Source organism: Astatotilapia calliptera, chromosome 9 (genome assembly GCF_900246225.1).
Source record: "Astatotilapia calliptera chromosome 9, fAstCal1.2, whole genome shotgun sequence".
Lineage (NCBI taxonomy): Eukaryota > Metazoa > Chordata > Actinopteri > Cichliformes > Cichlidae > Astatotilapia > Astatotilapia calliptera.
The window spans coordinates 30321372-30343871 of NC_039310.1; the positions used below are offsets into that span (position 1 = coordinate 30321372).

At 49.7% G+C, this 22500-nt stretch overlaps 2 protein-coding genes across 3 annotated transcripts in view; both read left to right on the forward strand.

Moving 5' to 3' along the window:
- The window catches only part of inhbaa (inhibin subunit beta Aa), a 37498-nt gene that overhangs the window by 8245 nt on the left and 6753 nt on the right, over nt 1-22500 (forward strand). Inside the window, exons 1-2 of one of the 2 annotated variants that reach the window (XM_026180417.1) lie at nt 12775-12887; nt 13251-13992. In XM_026180417.1, coding sequence (XP_026036202.1) covers nt 13461-13992 — 532 coding nt within the window. In that variant the 5' untranslated portion in view covers nt 12775-12887; nt 13251-13460. Of the gene's footprint in view, nt 1-12774; nt 12888-13250; nt 13993-22500 lie in introns of those variants that run through there. The other variant, XM_026180418.1, reaches the window with a different exon arrangement.
- Nucleotides 4808-6157, forward strand: LOC113028830 (accumulation-associated protein). Its single transcript, XM_026179276.1, has one exon. It carries the CDS (start codon nt 4808-4810, stop codon nt 5717-5719), a length of 912 nt encoding a protein of 303 aa, XP_026035061.1. The 3' UTR covers nt 5720-6157.

A 22500-nucleotide genomic window follows, 5' to 3' on the forward strand; every position in this document is an offset into this window, starting at 1 on the left:
CAGTGAAATCCACGTTCATGCTGACCTGCTGCATCCAGCACAGCAGGTCAGCGCTCTGCCTCTGAGACGCGTCCTTACATGTGAAAAGTCCTCGCTGTCCAAATGTCCACGCTTCGTCAGACGATCAGGCCGTGACACAGACGTCCTCACTAATCACATTTGTTTAAACTTTCCAAACATTCTCACTCTTCAAATTGTCCTTTATTTATTTCCTTCCCAGAACCGTGTCTGTGTTTACAGGATCTCATTGTTAGTGTCCCACGGTGGACGGTGTCCCACCCGCTTTGGTGCTGAGAGAAACCTGAGATTTTGTTGAACCACAAAGGTCACTTGTTAGGAAAACATAATCTGAGGCCTCTCTGCGTCTTTAAACAAATGAGCAGGACGCCTCGTGCTGTAGGCAGAAAGACTGTGGTGAGCAGCTATTTAGATGAGTTGGACTTTACTGAAAGCGTCTGAGAGCCGTGGTGCCGGCAGAGAGCGAGGGGAAACTCACGGCTGGGCTGATGGAAAGGCGCTGTGGAAAAACGACAGGCTGACTTCTTCGTAATGAACTCTGGCTTCCCCTGCAAAGCCTCAGAGAGCAGCTCGCCTCGTTTTTTATCTGCGAGTGAAACTGTTTAAGAAGGAATGCGAGAGCACCCGGAGGGCTGAGCTCAGATGATTAGCAGGATTAGGAGCTCGAAGCAGATGTTTGGACACGGCACACACCTGCAGTCAGCTCAGCTCACATCTATACCATCTCCAAACACTTCTGCTCTGACCTTTGACCTTTTCAGTCCTGATTGATACATATGGATGAATATATGAGTGCCAGTCACACAGGAAAAGGTTTAATTACAGGCCAATCTCCAACCTTCCTTCATATCAAACATCCTTGAAAGAGTAGTTGTCAAACAGCTAACAGATCATCTGCAGAGGTTTATTTGAAGAGTTTCAGTCAGGTTTCAGAGCTCAGCACAGCACAGAAACAGCTTTAGTGAAGGTTACAAATGATCTTCTTATGGCCTCTGACAGTGGACTCATCTCTGTATAACCACCTTGAGGTGACTGTTAAATAAGTAAAACTGAATGTCTAAAACTGTCCTGTTTTTCTTCATGATTTCATTTTTTGCTGGATCTCAGGACATTTATTTAACTTATTTATGTTCATGTTATCTTTATTTATTTTTTTAAAAAACGTAATCGTGCAGAAAACATTCCTAATCAAATGATTTCCATATTAGCCGAACACACGTTTGACTGCATCTCTTTGCACTTTGCAAACTGGCAGAGGTCAAAGTTCAAAGAGGAGGGCTCTAACACAGTAATGTGAGGAAAGCTCTGAGATTGTTGCTGCTGACCACAGTAAGACAGCAGCAGGCTCCTGCAGATGCATGATGCTGCACGACTTCTAATGGGCAGCATTTCTGCTTGTGGCCATTTTCAGGTTACATTTGCAATGTTACCACAGACTTGACCAAACAGGAAGCAGCAAATTCTGCAGTGAAAACCTTTGAAAGTCTAAAGCTGTGAACTGACAGGCCAGATGAGACGCTTTATGTGGCATTCCCATTCAAAGAGTGGAAAAATCCCAGCGGTGCACCGAGTCAGAGGTTTGGATTCAGGGCATCACCAAGGGTCCTCATAACGACAGGGAGACGTGTTTAAGTGTGTGTGCTGTTATCAGATCGCTGGCTGCATCAGTGTGTGTCAGGATCACATAAAGCACTCAGAACTGTTCAGAGAAAGAAAAGTCAAACGGTAACACTCTGCCTCTCTCCGGGCAGCGATGATGCATAAAGCGACAGAAAGAGCTTCAGAAACTTCACGAGATCTGACGAAGCGCTCGCTCTCGATCATCACTGCAGATGTGTGAGCGAGGAAAGAGACAAAAGAGAGATTAGATTAGATAGAACTTTATTAATCCCTCGGGTGGGTTCCTCTGGGAAATTCGATTTCCAAAAAAGCACAGCACCGACAGAAGTTACAGAGTTACAGAATATTATATATACACACACACACACACACACACACACACACACACACACACACACACACACACACACACACACACACACACACACACATATATAAATACAGAGACAAATATAAATAAAATATACGAAGGGGATAAATAGAATAAATAGGAATAAAAAATAAAAATACAAGTGAATTGCACATTTCAAGTATTGAGTCTATTGCACTGTTGACTATTTACAAAAGTATTGCACAAGGTATTGTACAGTGAGGTGCAGAGGCACTACAGCTTAGTTGTTCCTCCCTCCTTTGTCCTCCTGTCTCCCCTCCCTCTCCCCTCCAGAGAGGAGTTAAACAGTCTGATGGCGTGTGGGACAAAGGAGTTTTTAAGTCTGTTAGTTCTTGTCTTGGGGAGAAGCAACCTGTCACTGAACAGACTCTTCTGGTTGTTTATGGCCGTGTGCAGAGGATGCCCAGCATTGTCCATAATGTCCATCAGTTTCTTTAGTGTCCTTTTCTCTGCCACTGTCACCAGAGTGTCCAGCTTCATGCCGACCACAGAGCTAGCCCTCCTGATCAGTTTCTCCAGCCTGGATGAGTCCCTCTTTGCTGTGCTGCTCCCCCAGCACACCACAGCATAGAAAAGTACTCCAGCAACCACCGACTGGTAAAACATCCTCAGGAGCTTCCTGCAGATGTTAAAAGACCTCAGCCTCCTGAGGAAGTACAGTCGGCTTTGGGCTTTTTTATACAGGTGCTCTGTGTTGCATGACCAGTCCAGTTTGTTGTCCACCCACAGCCCGAGGTACTTGTACTTGTTGACCACCTCCACCTCCTCCCCCTCTATCTGAGCCGGCAGTGGACCTTCTCTGGACCTCCCGAAGTCCACAACCAGTTCCTTAGTCTTTGAGGTGTTGAGCACAAAGCAGGAGAGAAAGTTCAGGGATGATGGAAAGAATGAAGCAGAGAGAAACGCTGTGAGTGAGAGAAAAAGACCGAAGGAAAGGAGGCAGACGACCAAAACACAGAGAATCACAGGGGGAGGGGCGAGCGAGCAGATGTGAGGGAGCTGACAGGTGAGGACGGGCGATCGATGGCGGCTGACATCAGGTGGAGCGTACCTGCAGTGAGTCAGCGCTCTGTGAGGGGTGAAGCAAACACCAGTGGGGTGGAGGGGGGGGTAACCTGCTGTTCCCGCCTCTTTCCTGTCATCCCGCCAAAACGTTGATGCTGGCACAGAAACCCTTTCAAAATAAAAGACAGGCTTCACGTCAGCTTTTCAAACGTTTGTGACTTTTTCACCAACGCCATTACCTCCTCTGGCTCCTCCCACTCCTCCCCAGATAATGGACCAACATGCTCACCTGTTTGCAGCTGATTGGCTCTCTGCTGATACCGATGTGTGTGAATGTTAAATACCCCGCTGCCCCTAAAAACAACAAAAACAAGCAAAGGTCGCCCGCTGACCCGGGTTTCTGTGACAGCAGCCTCACACAGATGTCCTCCCTCTGCCCCGCCACCACCTCCAGTTATTCTGGGGATCACCTGTGTCTGCTCCACCCTGTTGGACAAGCCTGGAACACCTGAGGTGCCCGTGAAGGAGCAGCAGCTCCTCTCTAAGCTCCTCCCACATGGCTGAGCTCGGGCTGATTCTGAGTCCCGACACGCTGAAACCCCTTCAGCCCATTTTCACCACCTCGGCCTCCGGGGCCCGTGTTTGGTATGATGACCTAAAATCACAGACGGTCACATGGGTGTGACATCAGAGCTGGGCCTCAGTGATGTCAGAGAGGACACAAAGGTAGAGAACAGAAACACGTCCTCACACGTTCTCCTGCTCTGAGGCAGGCTGAGTCCAGATGCTGCCAGCTGCAGGTCAAATGTGCACAGGAGCTGGGGATCAAACCTGTGACCTTTTCCCTGTGAGAGCTTGTAGCGCGGAGACAGAGGCAGCCTCTGTGTTCCCACACAGTGTGAGTGCCCAGCTGTGAAACCACATCATTCTCCTCATGGTTTCCTAACTACAGTTTGTCTTTCCCTTCTCCGCCCTCCCAGTTCCTCGCATGTTCCCCCGCTCGCTGTCATGTTTGGACAGATCACATACGGCGGTTTGGCCTAAATTGGCGCTGCGGTCAGCTGCTTTCTCAGCCTCAGCGCTGTTTCTGAGAAGTGCTTCAGCTCTGAGAGGAAGAGTGTAGTCACGCACTCGACACTGATGAGGATCGTTATGTTAGCTGTACAAATACGAGCTGCAGAGTCACAGTGGGCGTGGCCAGAGACCTCCGCCAAGGTGGGCGGCAGGATGGTGACGAAGCTGCACTGGGAAAACCACGACCTTTGACTCTTCCGCTGCTGCCGTCCAAACAGCAGGGAGAGGTCCGGCCGGTTAAAGACCAAGAAGGAGCGGAGTCGGAGGTGTTTGCAGAGGTCAGGCGGGTTTCCAGGTCCGCCCATCGCCACGACGTCTTTATCTTGTTTTTCAAAAACATTTAAATTCTGTGAGAAAGCCAGTCAGAGGCTTCTCAGAGATCTCCGAGGCAGCCTGGGAAAAAATAGTTGCTGAGCAGCTGGACTCTGAAGCACTTTCACACGCTGCCGTTCAGCTCAGGTGTCTCAGCGCTCCCTTCCTGTTTGGTTCACGAGGTCAGCCGTGAGCATATACCAGCAGCATCTGGCAAACAGCCAATCACATGACAGCCCCGCCCCCCCAACTGACATTGCTTCCTGCTGCCAGCAGGTGAAAAATCCAGTTCAGGGACCAGTTAGCTGAGCCTAGCGCCACCTGCCAGTCAAACAGGCCACGCCCCTAATAATACAGACAGGTGAGTTCATTCTGTCCCGTATAGTTATGAAAGGAGAAATTCTTTACTTTATCATTGGAGTTCATGTGGACTCACTGCCTGGACGTCAGACGGAGCCTGGACGTCTGAGGGAGCCTGGACGTCTGAGGGAGCCTGGACGTCAGACGGAGCCTGGACGTCTGAGGGAGCCTGGACGTCAGACGGAGCTTGGACGTCTGAGGGAGCCTGGACGTCAGACGGAGCCTGGACGTCAGACGGAGCTTGGACGTCAGACGGAGCTTGGACGTCAGACGGAGCTTGGACGTCAGACGGAGCTTGGACGTCTGAGGAAGCCTGGACGTCTGACGGAGCCTGGACGTCTGAGGGAGCCTGGACGTCTGAGGGAGCCTGGACGTCTGAGGGAGCCTGGACGTCTGAGGGAGCCTGGACGTCAGACGGAGCCTGGACGTCTGAGGGAGCCTGGACGTCAGACGGAGCTTGGACGTCTGAGGGAGCCTGGACGTCAGACGGAGCCTGGACGTCTGAGGGAGCCTGGACGTCAGACGGAGCCTGGACGTCTGAGGGAGCCTGGACGTCAGACGGAGCTTGGACGTCTGAGGGAGCCTGGACGTCAGACGGAGCCTGGACGTCTGAGGGAGCCTGGACGTCTGAGGGAGCCTGGACGTCAGACGGAGCTTGGACGTCTGAGGGAGCCTGGACGTCAGACGGAGCCTGGACGTCTGAGGGAGCCTGGACGTCTGAGGGAGCCTGGACGTCTGAGGGAGCCTGGACGTCAGACGGAGCTTGGACGTCTGAGGGAGCCTGGACGTCAGACGGAGCCTGGACGTCTGAGGGAGCCTGGACGTCAGACGGAGCCTGGACGTCTGACGGAGCCTGGACGTCTGACGGAGCCTGGACGTCTGAGGGCTTGCCTGGACGTCAGACGGAGCCTGGACGTCAGACGGAGCCTGGACGTCTGACGGAGCCTGGACGTCTGAGGGAGCCTGGACGTCTGACGGAGCCTGGACGTCTGAGGGAGCCTGGACGTCAGACGGAGCCTGGACGTCAGACGGAGCCTGGACGTCTGACGGAGCCTGGACGTCTGAGGGAGCCTGGACGTCTGACGGAGCCTGGACGTCTGAGGGAGCCTGGACGTCAGACGGAGCCTGGACGTCTGAGGGAGCCTGGACGTCAGACGGAGCCTGGACGTCAGACGGAGCCTGGACGTCTGACGGAGCCTGGACGTCTGACGGAGCTTGGACGTCTGAGGGAGCCTGGACGTCTGAGGGAGCCTGGACGTCTGACGGAGCCTGGACGTCAGACGGAGCCTGGACGTCTGACGGAGCCTGGACGTCTGACGGAGCTTGGACGTCTGAGGGAGCCTGGACGTCAGACGGAGCTTGGACGTCTGAGGGAGCCTGGACGTCTGACGGAGCCTGGACGTCTGACGGAGCCTGGACGTCAGATAACTGTGACCTGTGTGAGGAGCTGAGGGCTTGCATGGAGCAGAGGGTCATCAGCTGCTTGGGTTTGAGGTACAGAGCATAAGGACCAGACTGGGTAGAATGGCGATGATGGTTTGGGAGGAGCTCTATGGTAATAACAGCTTCTCTGACAGTTGCGTGGTTCCACTTTAGAAACTCGTCTGAACCGAAGGAGCTCGTCGCAGCCTCGGCCTTCAGAGACGGCGAGATGGTCGTCGCCGGAGCGTACACTCATCCGGGCCGACGTGTGTTTACACTCCGGCGTGTTTTCATTGTTATCAAAGTGGCAGAAACACAGCAAACAGCTTTTATCCGCGGGCTCGTGGACTTCCTGACACCACTCTGACGTGAAGAAGTCCTGCTGGTGTAACTTCACCTCAGACTCGAGAGACTCTTTAATGGGCCTGTTTTTACTTTCGACATACACAACAAGGACTTCACGCTGATTTATTGATGCTAAGTTCATCCCCTCATTCATATTTCACAGCAGTGTTTCTGCTGTTTACACTGAGCTGAAAGCATCGGAGAGATGAACGACGAGCGCGGGCAAGCGTCTGATCCCGTGAACGCCCGAGGAGGCGACGCAGTTTGCTGGAACTGGAGGTTTTCCCCAGTATTCACAGCCGTGTTTACATTAGTCACCACGTCTCCACAGAGAGGCTCGCACACAGAGCAGCATGCCCTTAAAAAGCCAAAGCGCTGCTCCACTCGAGTTGCTTCATATGCTGGAAATCTACCGCTCGCATTAATCACGCGTGACGCTGCAGTTTCTCACAGATTGATCATGGAGTCACATCCAGCAGGTTTCTGAGAAAGGTGTTTGACCCAGCTCCTCTTCCTCAGAGAGGAGACCGGTGGGCCGAGAAACTCTGAAAAACAATCACGCACACGGAGTCATGTGCACGGAGCTACGGCCATCCTGAAGAGAGATGCTCATCCTGAAGCGTTGTAGGTTGACGCAAACATCTGTGAAGGCCTCGTTAGTGCTCACCCATGTCCACAGGCTCAGGAGCAACATCTGCTCGGCCCGAGGGACAGCTGTCTCTGAAAACATCTGGAATGGGGAATATGAAGCATATAAAAGTAACGGCCTCAGTGCCTTTGAAGAAGAGCTGATGGAAAGATGCTCTGGTGACAGCGTTACCTGAAGGTTATCAGGCGTCATAATCAGAGTGAGAGGGCATAAATGAGCATCAGGTCATGAGCCGGCGTGTACCCAGGAGGTCCAGGTCAGACATCAGCCTCCATCTGCTGCAGCGACACAGCAGGAAGTAAGGATCATCTATACATACCTATGATCATCCTCCACCCCCCAAACACACCACGCTCAGAAGCTCCAGCTGCACAAACATGGAAGCTGTCCGGCGCTCTGTAAGGTGCTGGTTTGGTGCCAGATGTGTGGAGTCTGACACGGCGACAGGAACCGCCGGGGCATTCAGGGCGAGAGACCCTGACTGACTAACAGGGAGAGAGAGAAAGTCAGTGTTTGTGGAGCGAGCCGGTCAGAGGGCCCGGTTCACAGCTTAGGACACCATCTTTGATGTGTGTGTGTGTGTGTGTGTGTGTGTGTGTGTGTGTGTGTGTGTGTGTGTGTGTGTGTGTGTGTGTGTGTGTGTGTGGCAGGCATGAATCACCGCACATCCTCTGAGGTGTCAGAGGTCTGACTCTGGAAAATGTCAGATACATGAAAACACACACGAAGCCTTCAAGATGAAGAGGAGGGAAAAGTGTGTGTGTGTGTGTGTGTGTGTGCTGGTGTAACTATCATCGTCAGGACCTCAGAGAACAGCTCTGAGTTTCTTTGGTGGATCTTTAAGAGGCTGTTCGAGGGTCCAGGTCTGAGCCGGGTCCAGGTCTGAGCCGGGTCCAGGTCTGATCAGGATCAGGCTGAGCTCAGTTCGCTCGGTGAGAACACGACAGAGTAAAGTCATCCGGCTCAGAGTGTGCCGATATAAACGACCTTCAGCGGGTCCCAAACTGGTTTTGTGTTTCCTGTTTGGCCGCTCTGCTCAGCCCGTGTCCTTCTTCACCTCTCTGATCCTACCTGTCATCAGGGTGACATCATCACCTTCCTCTTCTCTGATTGGTGAGTAAGCTGTTAAGAGAAAATAATCACATCAGGGAAAAATGCTGCTGCAGTTTTCCCACCTACACAAACACAAAGCAGACACACCCGGACATCTGCATGACACACACACACACACACACACACACACACACACACACACACACACACACACACACACACACACACACACACACACACACACATAATAAGTATGATGGAGAAATCCCCTCTGTGTGTGTGTGTGTGTGTGTGTGTGTGTGTGTGTGTGTGTCTGTGTGTGTGTGTGTGTGTGTGTGTGTGTGTGTGTGTGTGTGTGTCTGTGTGTGTGTGTCTGTGTGTGTGTGTGTGTGTGTGTGTCTGTGTGTGTCTGTGTGTGTGTGTGTGTGTGTGTGTGTGTGTGTGTGTGTGTGTGTGTGTGTGTGTGTGTGTGTGTGTGTGTGTGTGTGTGTGTGTGTGTGTGTGTGTGTGTGTGTGTGTGTGTGAGTGGAATGCAGCCTGTAAATAAACTGTAAGCCACACACTCATACTGACATTCCCGCCTCTGCTGCACATTACAGCTAATGGGCTAATGTTAGCATGTTAGCATCGTCACTGTCAGTCAGGCCTGTGGGAGGCCCCTGCAGAGCCTTTGGTTCCACCTTTAAAAACCAGTGAAACCATCAAGAACTCATCTGCTCGTCTTAAACTGAGCAACAGTTAACCTTCAGAAACGTTCGACCCTCAAACAAAATGTTGTCCTTTAGAAACACCTTTCTTTGGCTAAAAATATAAAAATACAGAATCGAATCATCACCAGTGATGAATTCACCACCAACAATCTCATAAAATCTTTTTCTTATTCTTTGAAATCAAGAATTCAGAACTGACGAACTGTGAAACCAACACAGGACGAATGAAATGAAAGCTCTCATCATTCGGTCCCTCCAAACCAGCCCTTTAACGCCCCTTTAGATCGTCTTTAATCCTTTGTTGGACTACCTGGCTCATCCTTCAACAGTCAAAACATTAGGAATGCTTTCTGGAACCCCATTGGATAATCTCAAAGCCCCACCTGAGCTTTGGCTCACCTTTACAAACTCTCATTATTATCTGTACTCATGAAAAATTCTAGAACTCATTAAAAACCCTTTAATATGTAACCAAGTCACCGCTTTAAACTGTCCACGGTTCTATTAGAAGATTATAAACTCAAACTGTACAAATGACATAAAAATCCTGAGAGATTCACATCCCTCTTTGAATGCTGAGGTGACAGAGGTGGGCATGAAAATCCCTGTGAATAACGAGACAGCAGGACCGACAAAGACCTGAAACAGGAAACGAAGAAGAAGAGTGATGAAGACGTGAGGCTGCTCTGAGGTCACGGTGCTGAGAGCTGACGTCCACTAGATGGAGCAGTTCCATCTGCATTCGGGGTGACGGAGCACCAGCCTCCGCTCACCTGCCCATCACGTCCTCGCCACACAGAAACACACCAGGAGCTCATTTAGAGTGAGTCAGAGTTCAAAGGTCAGCAAAGATCAAACCAGCAGCCTGGACACGTCTGTCGTGGCGTGTTCACCCTGAACACGTCGGCTTCCCGCAGCAGAATGAAATCAGGGTCTGTGTGAGGATGATGGCGGCTTCATCGTCAGAGGGCATTCCCCCAAACTCAGACACGCTTCATAACTCTGAATGACTCTGAACAGATGAGGTCATGCGATGGTCGGCAGATGACATCACTCCCTCATACTTTTCCAGCTGCTGTGGTTGTTTTGGTTGCTGTTTTTCGTGCCCGGGGGCGAGGTGTATCAGCGTGCTGCTGGCGGTGCGGCAGGTTCGTGACTCACAGCTGGTTGGAGTTATTTAAAGAAGCAGCGGCGCAGACACGTCCGTGCACGCTCCACACGCTGCAGAGGCTTTGTTAGGCCGTTCGGCGAGCACTGAGCTCACACAGGCATGAGCTGGACGGCCTTTACAAAAACATGAACACATCGACTCACACTTACCCCCGCAGTGATGATGTCACAGCAGCGCGGGGAGAATCCCAGACATCTGATTAGCTTCGGTGTGTAACGCCGCGTCGTCCCTGCTTCCTCTACAGTCACAGCTGACTCTGCTCTCTGGTTTCTGCAGCCACGAGGTGGAGGGAAGGGGGTGCAGAGGTGGTGTAATGGGAAATAGCTACAGCACAACTCCTGCTGTTGAGTTCTGATTGTTACACTGGTGTTAATACATCTTTAAAACTACTCAGATCCCTTTGGTTCACCTGTTAAACCAAAGCGTCCATGTTAGGGACTTCCTGTCCGCCCTGCGGAAACCTTCCTGCCCTGTCACAGTCTTTAGCTTCTCAGGGTTAAAGTTAGGTTTTATTTCAGCCACACGCTAAAAACTGCAAAGTTTCAGGAGCTTCGGGATATTTTGGCATTAAAGACTTTTGGATGAGAGAGATTAACTGAACCTAAACCATCCATCAACTGCTCATCAGCTGGAGCCCATTACAGCTGCCGCGGGGCATGAAGGGCACACCCTGGACCTCTATCACAACAGTTTAAGAACTCTAAACCACCAAAACACAACCAGCTCTCAGGAAACCGGCCCAGGGTTGTGTCTCGGTGACATGAACCAAACCCAGGCCTTTGGTAGATGAGGCGAGATCTGACTGAAGACTTTAAAAAGGTTCTTCAGTTAATGTGAGCTCGTCATTGTTTGCTCTCCTGATGCCGCTCAGAGCTTTGATGTCTCAGTGAAAGAAACGTGATGACAAACTGTGCTGATCACCATCCTGTTTGTGCTGTTTCCAAGTAAGACACAGTGATGATGATGATGATGATGATGATGATGATGATGATGACGCAAACAGTTTGTCAAGCAAACCAGCAGCTTCATGGGAACATGTACTAAACCTGGAACTGGTTAGGATGGATCTGGGAAGGAAAGGAAAGGAAGCAAACATGAGAATTCGTCAGTTTCTGCTATTGGCAGCTCGAGCATCGGCACCAGCCTTTAAATAGACCTTAATAACCTGAACCTGCTCAGACCTTTGAAACACGTGGCACTAATCCTCTACCCCACCCCTTTAATTTCTCCCAAAATGACTTTGAAACCTTCCATCGAGAGGGGATCCTCCAAATGTCATGTCTAATCCCTCTGTGGCACTGCAGAGAAACCCCCAAACCTCTCAGTGATCTTTGGGACTCTCTTGTTAAAATCTAACAGCTAGAATCCCCCGAGATTAGAGCCCTGTTACGTTTGTGCTGGACTGGCACCATACCCAGTTGAAAACCCTTCTTTATTTTCTGAGGCGACTGAAATTAAATCTGAGACTCGTTTGCTCCTGAAACTCGGCTACAAATCAGCAGCTTTTTCAAATCCCTGGTGAAAGGTCCAGCAGGACCGTCCAAGAACCTATTAGCTGCTATCAAAATCACATCAGAAACTCAGGTTTATGCTAGAACGCGGGACACAGCATCTTGGGGGCGATCGTGGCTCATGAGTTGGGAGTTCGCCCTGTAATTGGAAGGTTGCCGGTTCGAGCCCCGGCTTGGTCAGTCTCGGTTGTTGTGTCCTTGGGTAAGACACTTCACCCGTTGCCTACTGCCAGTGTCCGGCAGCCAGGGTGGCTGTGGCTACAATGTAGCTGCCAGTGTCTGGATGACTGGTTGTGTACAGCGCTATACAAATACAGGCCATTTACCATCCCCTCAAAAAACACCTCGAGGCACCAGAACATCACTAGAACTTAGAACCTCTGGGGTTCCTGAAGAAACCGTTTAGATAGAAACCATGAAACACGTTGGTGGTTATTTCTCTGTGACGGCGTCCTCAGATCACCTCCATCACAGCAGCAGAATCAGAGACTGCTTTCATCCGTGTCCTTCAAACTTTCCACTTTGGGTTTGTCAGCGTCCCCCCCCCCCCCCCCCATCCCACCCGCTGACTGAAACTTTAGGTTTGTTCGTTTTTCTTCATCACTGAGGCTCTTCTGTCACGCCTGCAGACCTCCACCACTGTCAGCCGATGGCGGGGCACGTGAAGCCCACCGCCTCTTGGTTACTGTGCCCGTATCTGTGCCTTGAGGGTAAAGGAATCCCCGCCGCTTTGCCCGCCACGGGACGAGACGGCACAGTCATGAACCGTGATGCCATGTTGACTGTAGCTGTAGAGTGTCAGACAGACTGATAGACAGTCAAACGGGTAACAGATGGACAGGAGTCATAGCACAAACCCACTTCATCCAAGAATTTTCCCCTCGACATGCAACTCATTCACAGCCGACCGTGGGAGGAGGGGAGGGAGGGAGGGATAAAGGAATACCAGCTTTGCTCCATTAACAGCCAAACAGAGGGAGGGAGGGAGGAGGGAGGAGGGAGAAGGTAAAAGTTAGAGTGGTATGAGTCACAGAGGAGGATGGGAGGAGACTGGAGTGAAGGAGAGAGAGGGAGGGAAGGAGGGAGATATAATTATGGTGGGAGGCTGCCAGGGCGAGCGAGAGGAGAGAGAAGCAGAGGGAGGGAAAGAAAGACGAGCGAGAGAGAGAGAGTCCAGCCCACTCCGCTAAAACCATTCAACTGGTGAGCGAGGGAAGGCATTCACCACAGAGAGAGAGAGAACGAGGTAAAGGAGAGCGAGGAACTCCCGTCTTAACTTAGTCCAACTGCCTCTCTGACACACACAGACACACACAGACGCACACAGACGCACACAGACGCACACAGACACACACTCTGTGCGGCGACTTCACCCCGGGAACCAGGATCCTCCTGCAGACTTCATCATCCATTCATCACATCTGAGACTTTTTCTCCTTTTTCTTGTTTTCTTGTTTTTCTTTCTTTCTTTCTTGTGACGCCTCCACATTTTTCAGCCATCTGTCCCTGACAAAAAAGACACGGATTACTCATTTTCTCTGCCGGCGTTGTGTGTTTTTCTCTTTTTTGTGTCTGGTTTCTTTACAGCTTTTTTTCCTCCGTTTCACAGGTGGACTGTGAGCTGAGCTCAACTTTGCAGCTTCCAAACTTCTGAGAGAGAACGTGAGAGAGCGAGCAGAGGAGGAGGAAGGTGAATCTCAAACACTCTTCTTCTTCAACCAGGACTCAGTTTTTCTTCACTTTTCTACCAAACTCGACTCTTCTTCGTCTCCTCGGCTGTGTTTGAGCACCCGGCAGCATCACTGAATCTCCTGCCGTCATGTCGCTGTTGCCCTTGCTCAGCTGGACCCTCCTGCTCCTGGTCCAGGTGCAGAGCAGCGTTTCCGCCTCGGACCCGGCGGGGCCCGGGCTCCAGCCGCTTTCCCTGACCGTCCACCCTCACCACCAGCCAGACGCCGACTCCCACTGCCCCTCCTGCGCCCTGGCCAGGATGCGGAGGAACGAAGGGGTCACAGCGGGGGATGGCATGGCGAGGGGGCACGAGCAAGATGAAGATGAGGCGGCTCAGCAAGACGTGGTGGAGGCGGTGAAGAGGCACATCCTCAACATGCTGCACCTCCAGGCCCGACCCAACATCACCCGGCCCGTGCCGCGCGCCGCGCTCCTCAACGCCCTGCGCAAGCTCCACGTGGGGCGAGTGGCGGAGGACGGCAGCGTGCAGATCGAGGGGGAGGAGGAGGTGAGAGGGAGGGGAAGCCGAGGAAGAGGAGGAGGGGCAGCAGCACCATCGGTGGCGGGAGACGGCGGCGATGTTCAGGAGACGACGGAGATCATCACCTTCGCCGAGCCCGGTGAGTGTGACATCAACACGAGACAGGAAGTGTGTGTGTGTGTGTGTGTGTGTGTGTGTGTGTGTGTGTGTGTGTGTGTGTGTGTGTGTGTCCACCTGCTTAATTCCACCTGCGTACTCACTCAGTCAAACACCTCCACTCCCCTCCAACACACACACACACACACACAGGCAGTGACACACGAAGCTCTGACTGTAAGTACATAATGAGGTATTCTCTGACAACAGCAGGAGGTGATTACAGAGAGAGTGTGTGTGAGTGTGTGTGAGTGTGTGTGAGTGTGTGTGTGTGTGCGTGTGTGTGTGTGTGTGTGTGTGTGAGTGTGTGTGTGTGTGTGTGTGTGTGTGTGTGTGTGTGTGTGTGTGTGTGTGTGAGTGTGTGTGTGTGTGTGTGTGTGTGTGCACCTCTTAAAGTGGTAACAGGGCTGTAATGAGTTTCTGACAGACAGTAGCAACAAAGAGCAGGAGACAGTGTGTGTGCATGGGGGGGGGGGATCAGGTGTTAACTGCGTTCTTCCTCTGCGCGTCACCTTTGACCTTCAGACCTGCTGCAGGTCCCGCTTCGCCTGCTCTCGTCGCGGCGCTCGCTGGCGTCTCCAGGTTTCGGGGAAAGCCTGGTGACTCCAGTGTTCTTCCTGCTTCCTGTGTGTTTCCGTGTTTCCAGGTTGATTCTGGTCACTCTGAACTCTCTTAGGTCGGCCACAGAGGTGGGGTTTATAGATGTAGAAGCAAATCTGAAGCCCTCGATCGGCTCACCTGTCAGTCGAGCGGTGTGGGCGGGACTGTGACGTGTTCTTCCTCCTCTGGAGTTTCTGTAGGCGAGAGTCTGGAACAGCAGATGGAAAAGAATTTTATGAAGTGGATCTGTGCAAACAGGCAGAGAGGAGCAGCTTTTATTGAAAGGAAAACACGGAGTTTGATCTCGTTCGTAGAGTTTGAAACAGCCAATCACGATCAGCTGTCAGACAGCTCCACGTCGCCGGCGTTGCAATAAAATCAACCGGCCGAAACCTTTGCTGTGCTCAGAGTCTCAGGAAGACGCCGCCTGCAGCACGCTTAACCCTCATTATGCATTACAGCCACATTTCAGAGCTCTGTGCGCCATGATTCTCCTCAGGCTCAGATTTATGGCCCCTCGGCCGTCGCTACGCTCCTGCTGGCAGCGACTGAAGGCAGCGTTCAAGGCAAATCAACGGCCTTGCTGAAATCTCACAGCACTGAGGACGCTAATTCAGATTACAGGCAGAAAACAGTAAACGCTCAGTGTGAACTTCATTCACAAAAGAAATCACCCCACAAACCGGCCGGGCGTCCATTTAAAGTAAGAGCAGTTTCCCCTTCATGCTCTGAATCATTAAATGTACCTCAGCAGTCTGCTCTTAATATTTTAGCACCAGTTTGCAGCCACGTTAGCACATGTGTCAGCCAGCAGGGGGCAGAATGACTGCATAAGCTCTCTTTGTTTGTTTGCATCCATTGAATGAATCAAAGTTAGTATCTGCTGGTTTCTTACCTGTGTGCTGCTGGAAACACTGAGCCGATGCAGTGACGCTGGCTTCTACACGTATACTGATTTTCTGTTTTACACTCACACATCTTTATTCTGCACGAGTCATACTGAAGTCGTGTTTCAGTGCTACAGAGTGAAGCTGTGGAAGTGCCTGCAAATGTGCATTCTTCAGATTTACATTTTCTTTACCTCTTCATGTCAGACAGAGAATATTTCCAGTTAAATAAAAGCTCACAGCTCTCACCATGCCGGCGTGTCGAGCACTTTCAGTACTGTTTGGGTTCTCAGTCGTCCAGGTCATCGTAGTCTAAGGAGCTTGGAAAGAAAAGCGTCTGGACTTCTTTAAGTTGCTTGAAGACGTTTCACCTCTCATCCGAGAAGCTTCTTCAGTTCTAGGGTCACATGGTGGGGAGTCCCAGATTTAAGCCCTGTGGGAGTTTCCCCCCACAGAGGGACAAAAGGACCCCCTGATGATCCTCTACCTAATCACCTGCTTGGGTTTTCTTGACTTTAATAGTGAAGTTAGAACGGTGCGATACCCTCCGCCCTGATGTGGCGGCGCTGTGGCTCAAGTTTGACGTTTTAGCTTTTTACTTGGTAAAGTTCAGAGTTTGGATCAAAACAAAGCAGGAGACCCGCCCATCCATCCACCCCCACCTCCACCCCCTCTGTGATAGCACTGGTTCTTCCATCGTTATTTTCCCACAGACACTGTGGGTGTGTGTTTTGCACAGGAAGTCTCAGAACTTTGTGCCATTACCATATTGGCCCAAACAAAGGATGAGGCTTATCATACGATGAAATGTGCCCGGTTTTCCAACCGGTTTTAGCGGTCGCTGAGCAGTTTGGGTGAAACTCGAGTCTGTGGAGCCACCACCAGTGAAAACACTCCCAGAATTCACTTTGGGAACATGTACATGTTAAATAAAACAGCCGGCATCATGGTTGACTCCAGTCCGTCCAGTACCAGTCCTTGGATGACTGTTCCAGTCTTGTGTGTGCAACCTTATTTTAAGCCTCGAGGACACCGTCAGCAGACACTTCCCCCTGATCTGATAAACCCTTGTTGTTTTTCTAAGATGTTACTTGATCCGCCATGAGAATACTTTTCACCCTGCCAGTCTTGTGCTTTGTCAGGACTAAGTGAGGCATTCAGGGACCTCGGTAATTATTTTGGGCGACGGAGATGACAAGCAGAGAAGCAGAGGGACAACTGGATTCTTGGCGGAGACCAAGTGTCAACCTCCGTTTAGCAGCTCAGACACAATATCCATCTGTCCGGCCTTGTCCTTCCATAAGCCCGCTCTGTTTGTCTTCCCCCCTCTTCTCCCCACACACAGAGGACAATTAGGCTAATTGAACTTAATTGAACACATCATTAGCGACATTCCTCAATCCACTTTCGCCTCCCCCTCTCGCTCTCTGCTGCCCCCTCTAACCTCCATCTAGCCTTCGCCACTGTGGCAGACAGAATAAACCGGTCATTGTTGGTCTATTCTGGTGGCCGCCTCTGTCTGGGGATTCAAACTAGCATCCGTGAGATGAGCTCAGCTTCAGGTTCAGTGACCTGCAACAACTGAGAGGAAGCAGTGAATAGAAGCGGCTGATAGGACAAAAACATCTGTAAGATATGAAAAGAAACTACTTTCTCTGTTTTCCTTTCTCTCACTCCCATTTTTCTCTTCCCGTTGCTCCTCGTTTGATCTTGCTCCTTCTCTCTCATCTTTTCTTGGCAATAATTCTTTTTTTCCGTCTTCTTCTTTTTCTCTGTTTATCCATTCTTTGTGTTATTTTCAATCCATCTTTTCATCTTCTCCACCTCTGCTCCTCATCTTTCCTCTCTGTCCATCAAGATCTTAGCGTGACGCAGCTTTAGCGTGTTAACGGCGTGTTTACAGCCACAAGGCCGCCGCTGGTCTGAGGCCATTGTCGCCTCATCTTTGGCTGCTTTGATGTGTATCTGAGATGCTGTGTGTCTGCAGAGATGCATCACTCTGTAGTAAACAGGTCCAGACTAGCCGTGCAAAGACACTCAAATGAGTGAAGAGACCCAGAAGATGCTCCAGACCCGTATCCACAATTATTGATCAGAAACCATCAACTTCCCACCATCCACAAAGCCAGCGTTGAGCTGGTGGATGGTTAGGGTGAGAACTTTTGGGACACCAACATTGAAAACCTCTCAACTGTGACACCAAAGAGGTGACACGCTCTGATCTTCAGTATCAGACTAAAGAAACTCAGCCCTGATCTCAACCATTAATCAACCATAGACCAGCTACAGACCAGCTATAGAGTAACCACAGACCAGCTATAGACCAGCTATAGAGTAACCATAGACCAGCTACAGACCAGCTATAGAGTAACCATAGACCAGCTATAGACCAGCTATAGAGTAACCACAGACCAGCTACAGACCAGCTACAGACCAGCTATAGACCAGATATAGAGTAACCACAGACCAGCTATAGACCAGCTATAGAGTAACCATAGACCAGCTACAGACCAGCTATAGAGTAACCATAGACCAGCTACAGACCAGCTACAGACCAGCTATAGACCAGATATAGAGTAACCACAGACCAGCTATAGACCAGCTATAGAGTAACCATAGACCAGCTACAGACCAGCTATAGAGTAACCATAGACCAGCTACAGACCAGCTACAGACCAGCTATAGACCAGATATAGAGTAACCACAGACCAGCTACAGACCAGCTACAGAGTAACCATAGACCAGCTACAGACCAGCTACAGACCAGCTATAGAGTAACCATAGACCAGCTACAGACCAGCTATAGAGTAACCATAGACCAGCTACAGACCAGCTACAGACCAGCTACAGAGTAACCATAGACCAGCTACAGACCAGATATAGAGTAACCATAGACCAGCTATAGACCAGATATAGAGTAACCATAGACCAGCTACAGACCAGCTACAGACCAGCTATAGAGTAACCATAGACCAGCTACAGACCAGCTACAGACCAGCTATAGAGTAACCATAGACCAGCTACAGACCAGCTACAGACCAGCTATAGAGTAACCATAGACCAGCTACAGACCAGCTACAGACCAGCTATAGAGTAACCATAGACCAGCTACAGACCAGCTATAGAGTAACCATAGACCAGCTACAGACCAGCTATAGAATAACCATAGACCAGCTACAGACCAGCTATAGAGTAACCATAGACCAGCTACAGACCAGCTACAGACCAGCTATAGAGTAACCATAGACCAGCTACAGACCAGATATAGAGTAACCATAGACCAGCTATAGACCAGATATAGAGTAACCATAGACCAGCTACAGACCAGCTACAGAGTAACCATAGACCAGCTACAGACCAGATATAGAGTAACCATAGACCAGCTATAGACCAGATATAGAGTAACCATAGACCAGCTACAGACCAGCTACAGACCAGCTATAGAGTAACCATAGACCAGCTACAGACCAGCTACAGACCAGCTATAGAGTAACCATAGACCAGCTACAGACCAGCTACAGACCAGCTATAGAGTAACCATAGACCAGCTACAGACCAGCTATAGAGTAACCATAGACCAGCTACAGACCAGCTATAGAGTAACCATAGACCAGCTACAGACCAGCTACAGACCAGCTATAGAGTAACCATAGACCAGCTACAGACCAGCTATAGAGTAACCATAGACCAGCTACAGACCAGCTATAGAGTAACCATAGACCAGCTACAGACCAGCTATAGAGTAACCATAGACCAGCTACAGACCAGCTACAGACCAGCTATAGAGTAACCATAGACCAGCTACAGACCAGCTATAGAGTAACCATAGACCAGCTACAGACCAGCTATAGAGTAATCATAGACCAGCCGTAGACCCTCCTCTGGTGCCTTAATCAGTTTTTGGAAGTTAACCCTGTTAGACCTCCAGCTCTCTTGCAGATATTCTAGTTCCACTGAACCACCACATGCATCTTGATGGTCTGTAAACTTTCAGTTACCAATAGAGATGGACCGATCCGATATTACGTATGGGTATCGGTCCGATACTGACCTAAATTACTGGATCGGATATCGGAGAAAAATAAAAAATGTAATCCGATCCATTAAATATCACGAAAGCACCTCACAAAACTTGCAACACACCGTAACTCACCTCAGAACGTTAGCACGTCGGAGCAGTATGCATCACGTGATAGAGCGGCTGTGGCATGCGGGACCTGTCGGTGGTCTGGATAGCATGTGGAGCTTCGCTAGCAACCCGGCATTTCATCTCCGACAAAGTTATCCCGAGAGAAGTAAAGCAAGTGTGTAAGTCCATCTCTGAATGTTTGTAAAGCATTCCTGCGTTAAGCTTAACGAGCGATATATGGAGCGACTGCCTCTCCTGCTGCTACTTCAATCATGAAACTGCTTAAATGATCAGCTGATCGTCTCTCTTGTTTGTTTTTGGTCCACTTTGCACCAGAAAGAGGAAACCAGCGGCTGAACAACAGCAGCACGTTTAAGCTTGATCAGCTGTTGTTAGAATTTATTTAATATTACTTTCTACTCGAGGATCTTTTTCTACGTAGCTGACGCTGGTAACTGTGCAGGGGCGGATCTAGCAAAGTTTAGCCAGGGGGGCCGATAGGGCAATAACAGGGAAAAGGGGGCACAAAGACATACTTTTCTTTCTTATTCTCATTTAAAATGTCGAGCTTTTAATAAATAATTATCTGACACCCAAAGTTTTAATCTGATGTAAAATGAATAGAAGTCAATTACTGTATATAGTAACTATTAAGTCTAATATATATACCCTAGTAAGCTATAGTACTTTTTCCTTTGGGAAGGTACCATCTGTGCAGTCTGCAATTTCGTTGAAGAAAGATGTTGAATCTATTTAATATTTCTTGAAAAATAATTGATTTCTGTGCAGTTTTTTTCACACTGCATCAAATTAAGGTTGATTACGTCGATTAAGCATCATGAGGTGGAGTGTGAGGGGTGGTTCCCTATTTTTTATTTATTTATTTTTGTTGCTGCTGGGAGTTGGAACCCTATTAGTTAGGTTGCTTAATATTTACGCTAAGTACTCTTTAAAATACCAGAATAGGGAGGATGGTGTAGGTCTAAGTTTATTAGATTGATCAGTATTGCTGAACTATGAAATATTTTTTTTGTATACAGGTATAACAGAATAGCTTTAGTGTAGTTGTTGTTTTAAACTTGAGTATGAACTTATACAAAATGCAGCAAGATATTTAAAAAACAGTTTTGTTGATTAAAAAACACTATATCGGATTCATATCGGTATCGGCAGATATCCAAATTTATGATATCGGTATCAGACATAAAAAAAGTGGTATCGTGCCATCTCTAGTTACCAACGACTGTCTGGTTCCATCTTGTTGTCCAGGTTCTGGTCGACTTTGTTTGCTAAACAAAAGCAAAGCCACTGAAATTACAGCTCTGCCTTCACAGACTTTCATAAGTGGTCAGAACAGGAAGAACTAGTCCAGATATGTGCTTTAGATACTTGGAAACCCTGAAAACTGGCCACTAGATTTGAAGCAAGCAGATCAGCTGACTGGTTTCCAGCGTAGGCCGTGTTTATTCTGGGTCTCTGATCCCAGGTGTGGCTGTGTTTAGAAGACAGTGAGTACAGCATGAGAGTGAGACCTCTCCTCGTTGTCCTCTCTCTGCTGTGTGGCTCCATTGGGAGGAATTGGAGAGTTTAGGCAGAGAGGGAGGACCGGGGGAGGAATGAGTGGGAAAGAGAGGAGGAATCTGTGTGAGCCTCGGCATTTGTCCCCGGATGAACCGCACAGAGAAACAATCGGGTTTATATTTACCACATCAGAGGCTCAGAGTGAGACTGGCAGCACTGGGAGGCTCCCAGTGTGGCTCAGAGCAGGAGCACTCTTAAATGTTGTTCATGTGTTGTGACGTTAAAGGGAAGTTGTTACCTTAACAGTTGAGATAAGACTTTTCCTGCAGAGATAAAGAGACAGGCAGATAAAAACCAGCTTCTTCTGCGTGACTGGTTTCATTCGTCTCGAGTCCAGGAAAAGTTTGAGCTGTCAATTTATCCCGTGTGGAAACTGAGAGCATCAGCTGAATCTGCTCTCAGCATTAATGAGCTTTCTGTTTAAGACACCAGGATAACTCACCTTTGCCCTTTGAAGGCACACAGATATCTGTTGGTTAAAGCTCAGTAACGTCCGAGTAACGACATCTTTAAAGGTCGTCTGTGTGCGACCTGTCAGCTGACACTGAGCAGATTCGTCCTGCTCCGGTGTTCCTCTGAAATGAAAGGTTTGGATCGATGTTTTCACACGGACACGCCCAGCTGCTGTGCATCCGTCAGCTCGTCTGATGGTGGATGACGTTAGAGCTGAGAAGAAGCAGCAGGACTCTGGCTGGTTTGAAGCTGTCTGCATGTTGGTGTTGCAGTCGACAGTCACGTCAGACGGCGGCGTTTTCTGTAAGCGGCGCTGTGCTAGAGTCTCGCTGGCGTTTGTCTGTCAGACCGGGCTGCTTATCTGCTCTCGGTATAAATAAACTGGCCTGGGAACCCAGACTGACAGGCAGGCTCAGCCACAGGACAGCACTGCGACTTGAAATTAGCTCAAATTTTTACGTTCCCCGGAGAGAAATGTGCTTCAGACGAGGGCTGAAAATGAGAAACAGGCCACAAAAGCACTTTGTTAAAACAACAGAAGTATGAGTGTTGGCCTCGCCGGGGTTTTATTGTCTTCGTGTTTGAAACTGCTGGAATCGTTTTACAGCCCTCTTTTATTTGGTACTAAGAGCCGGCGCACGTGATGCGACAGTTTTAGCAAATTACCGATCCAAGCGGAGCCGTCGCAGCGCCGAGAGCCACATCTGTAACTTCTCTGCTGCTTTCATTTCACTTTATTGTCCCTCCAAGTGAGAATAGAAGCACGACACGCGACTACTGGATGGAAACAACGAGTCCAGCTCCTTAGCTCCTCCCACGCAGAGGATCAGTGCTGATGTGG

Bases quoted from the DNA above. Each gene is read 5' to 3' on its own strand.
- LOC113028830 (XM_026179276.1), top strand. From the start codon at position 4,808: ATGAAAGGAGAAATTCTTTACTTTATCATTGGAGTTCATGTGGACTCA.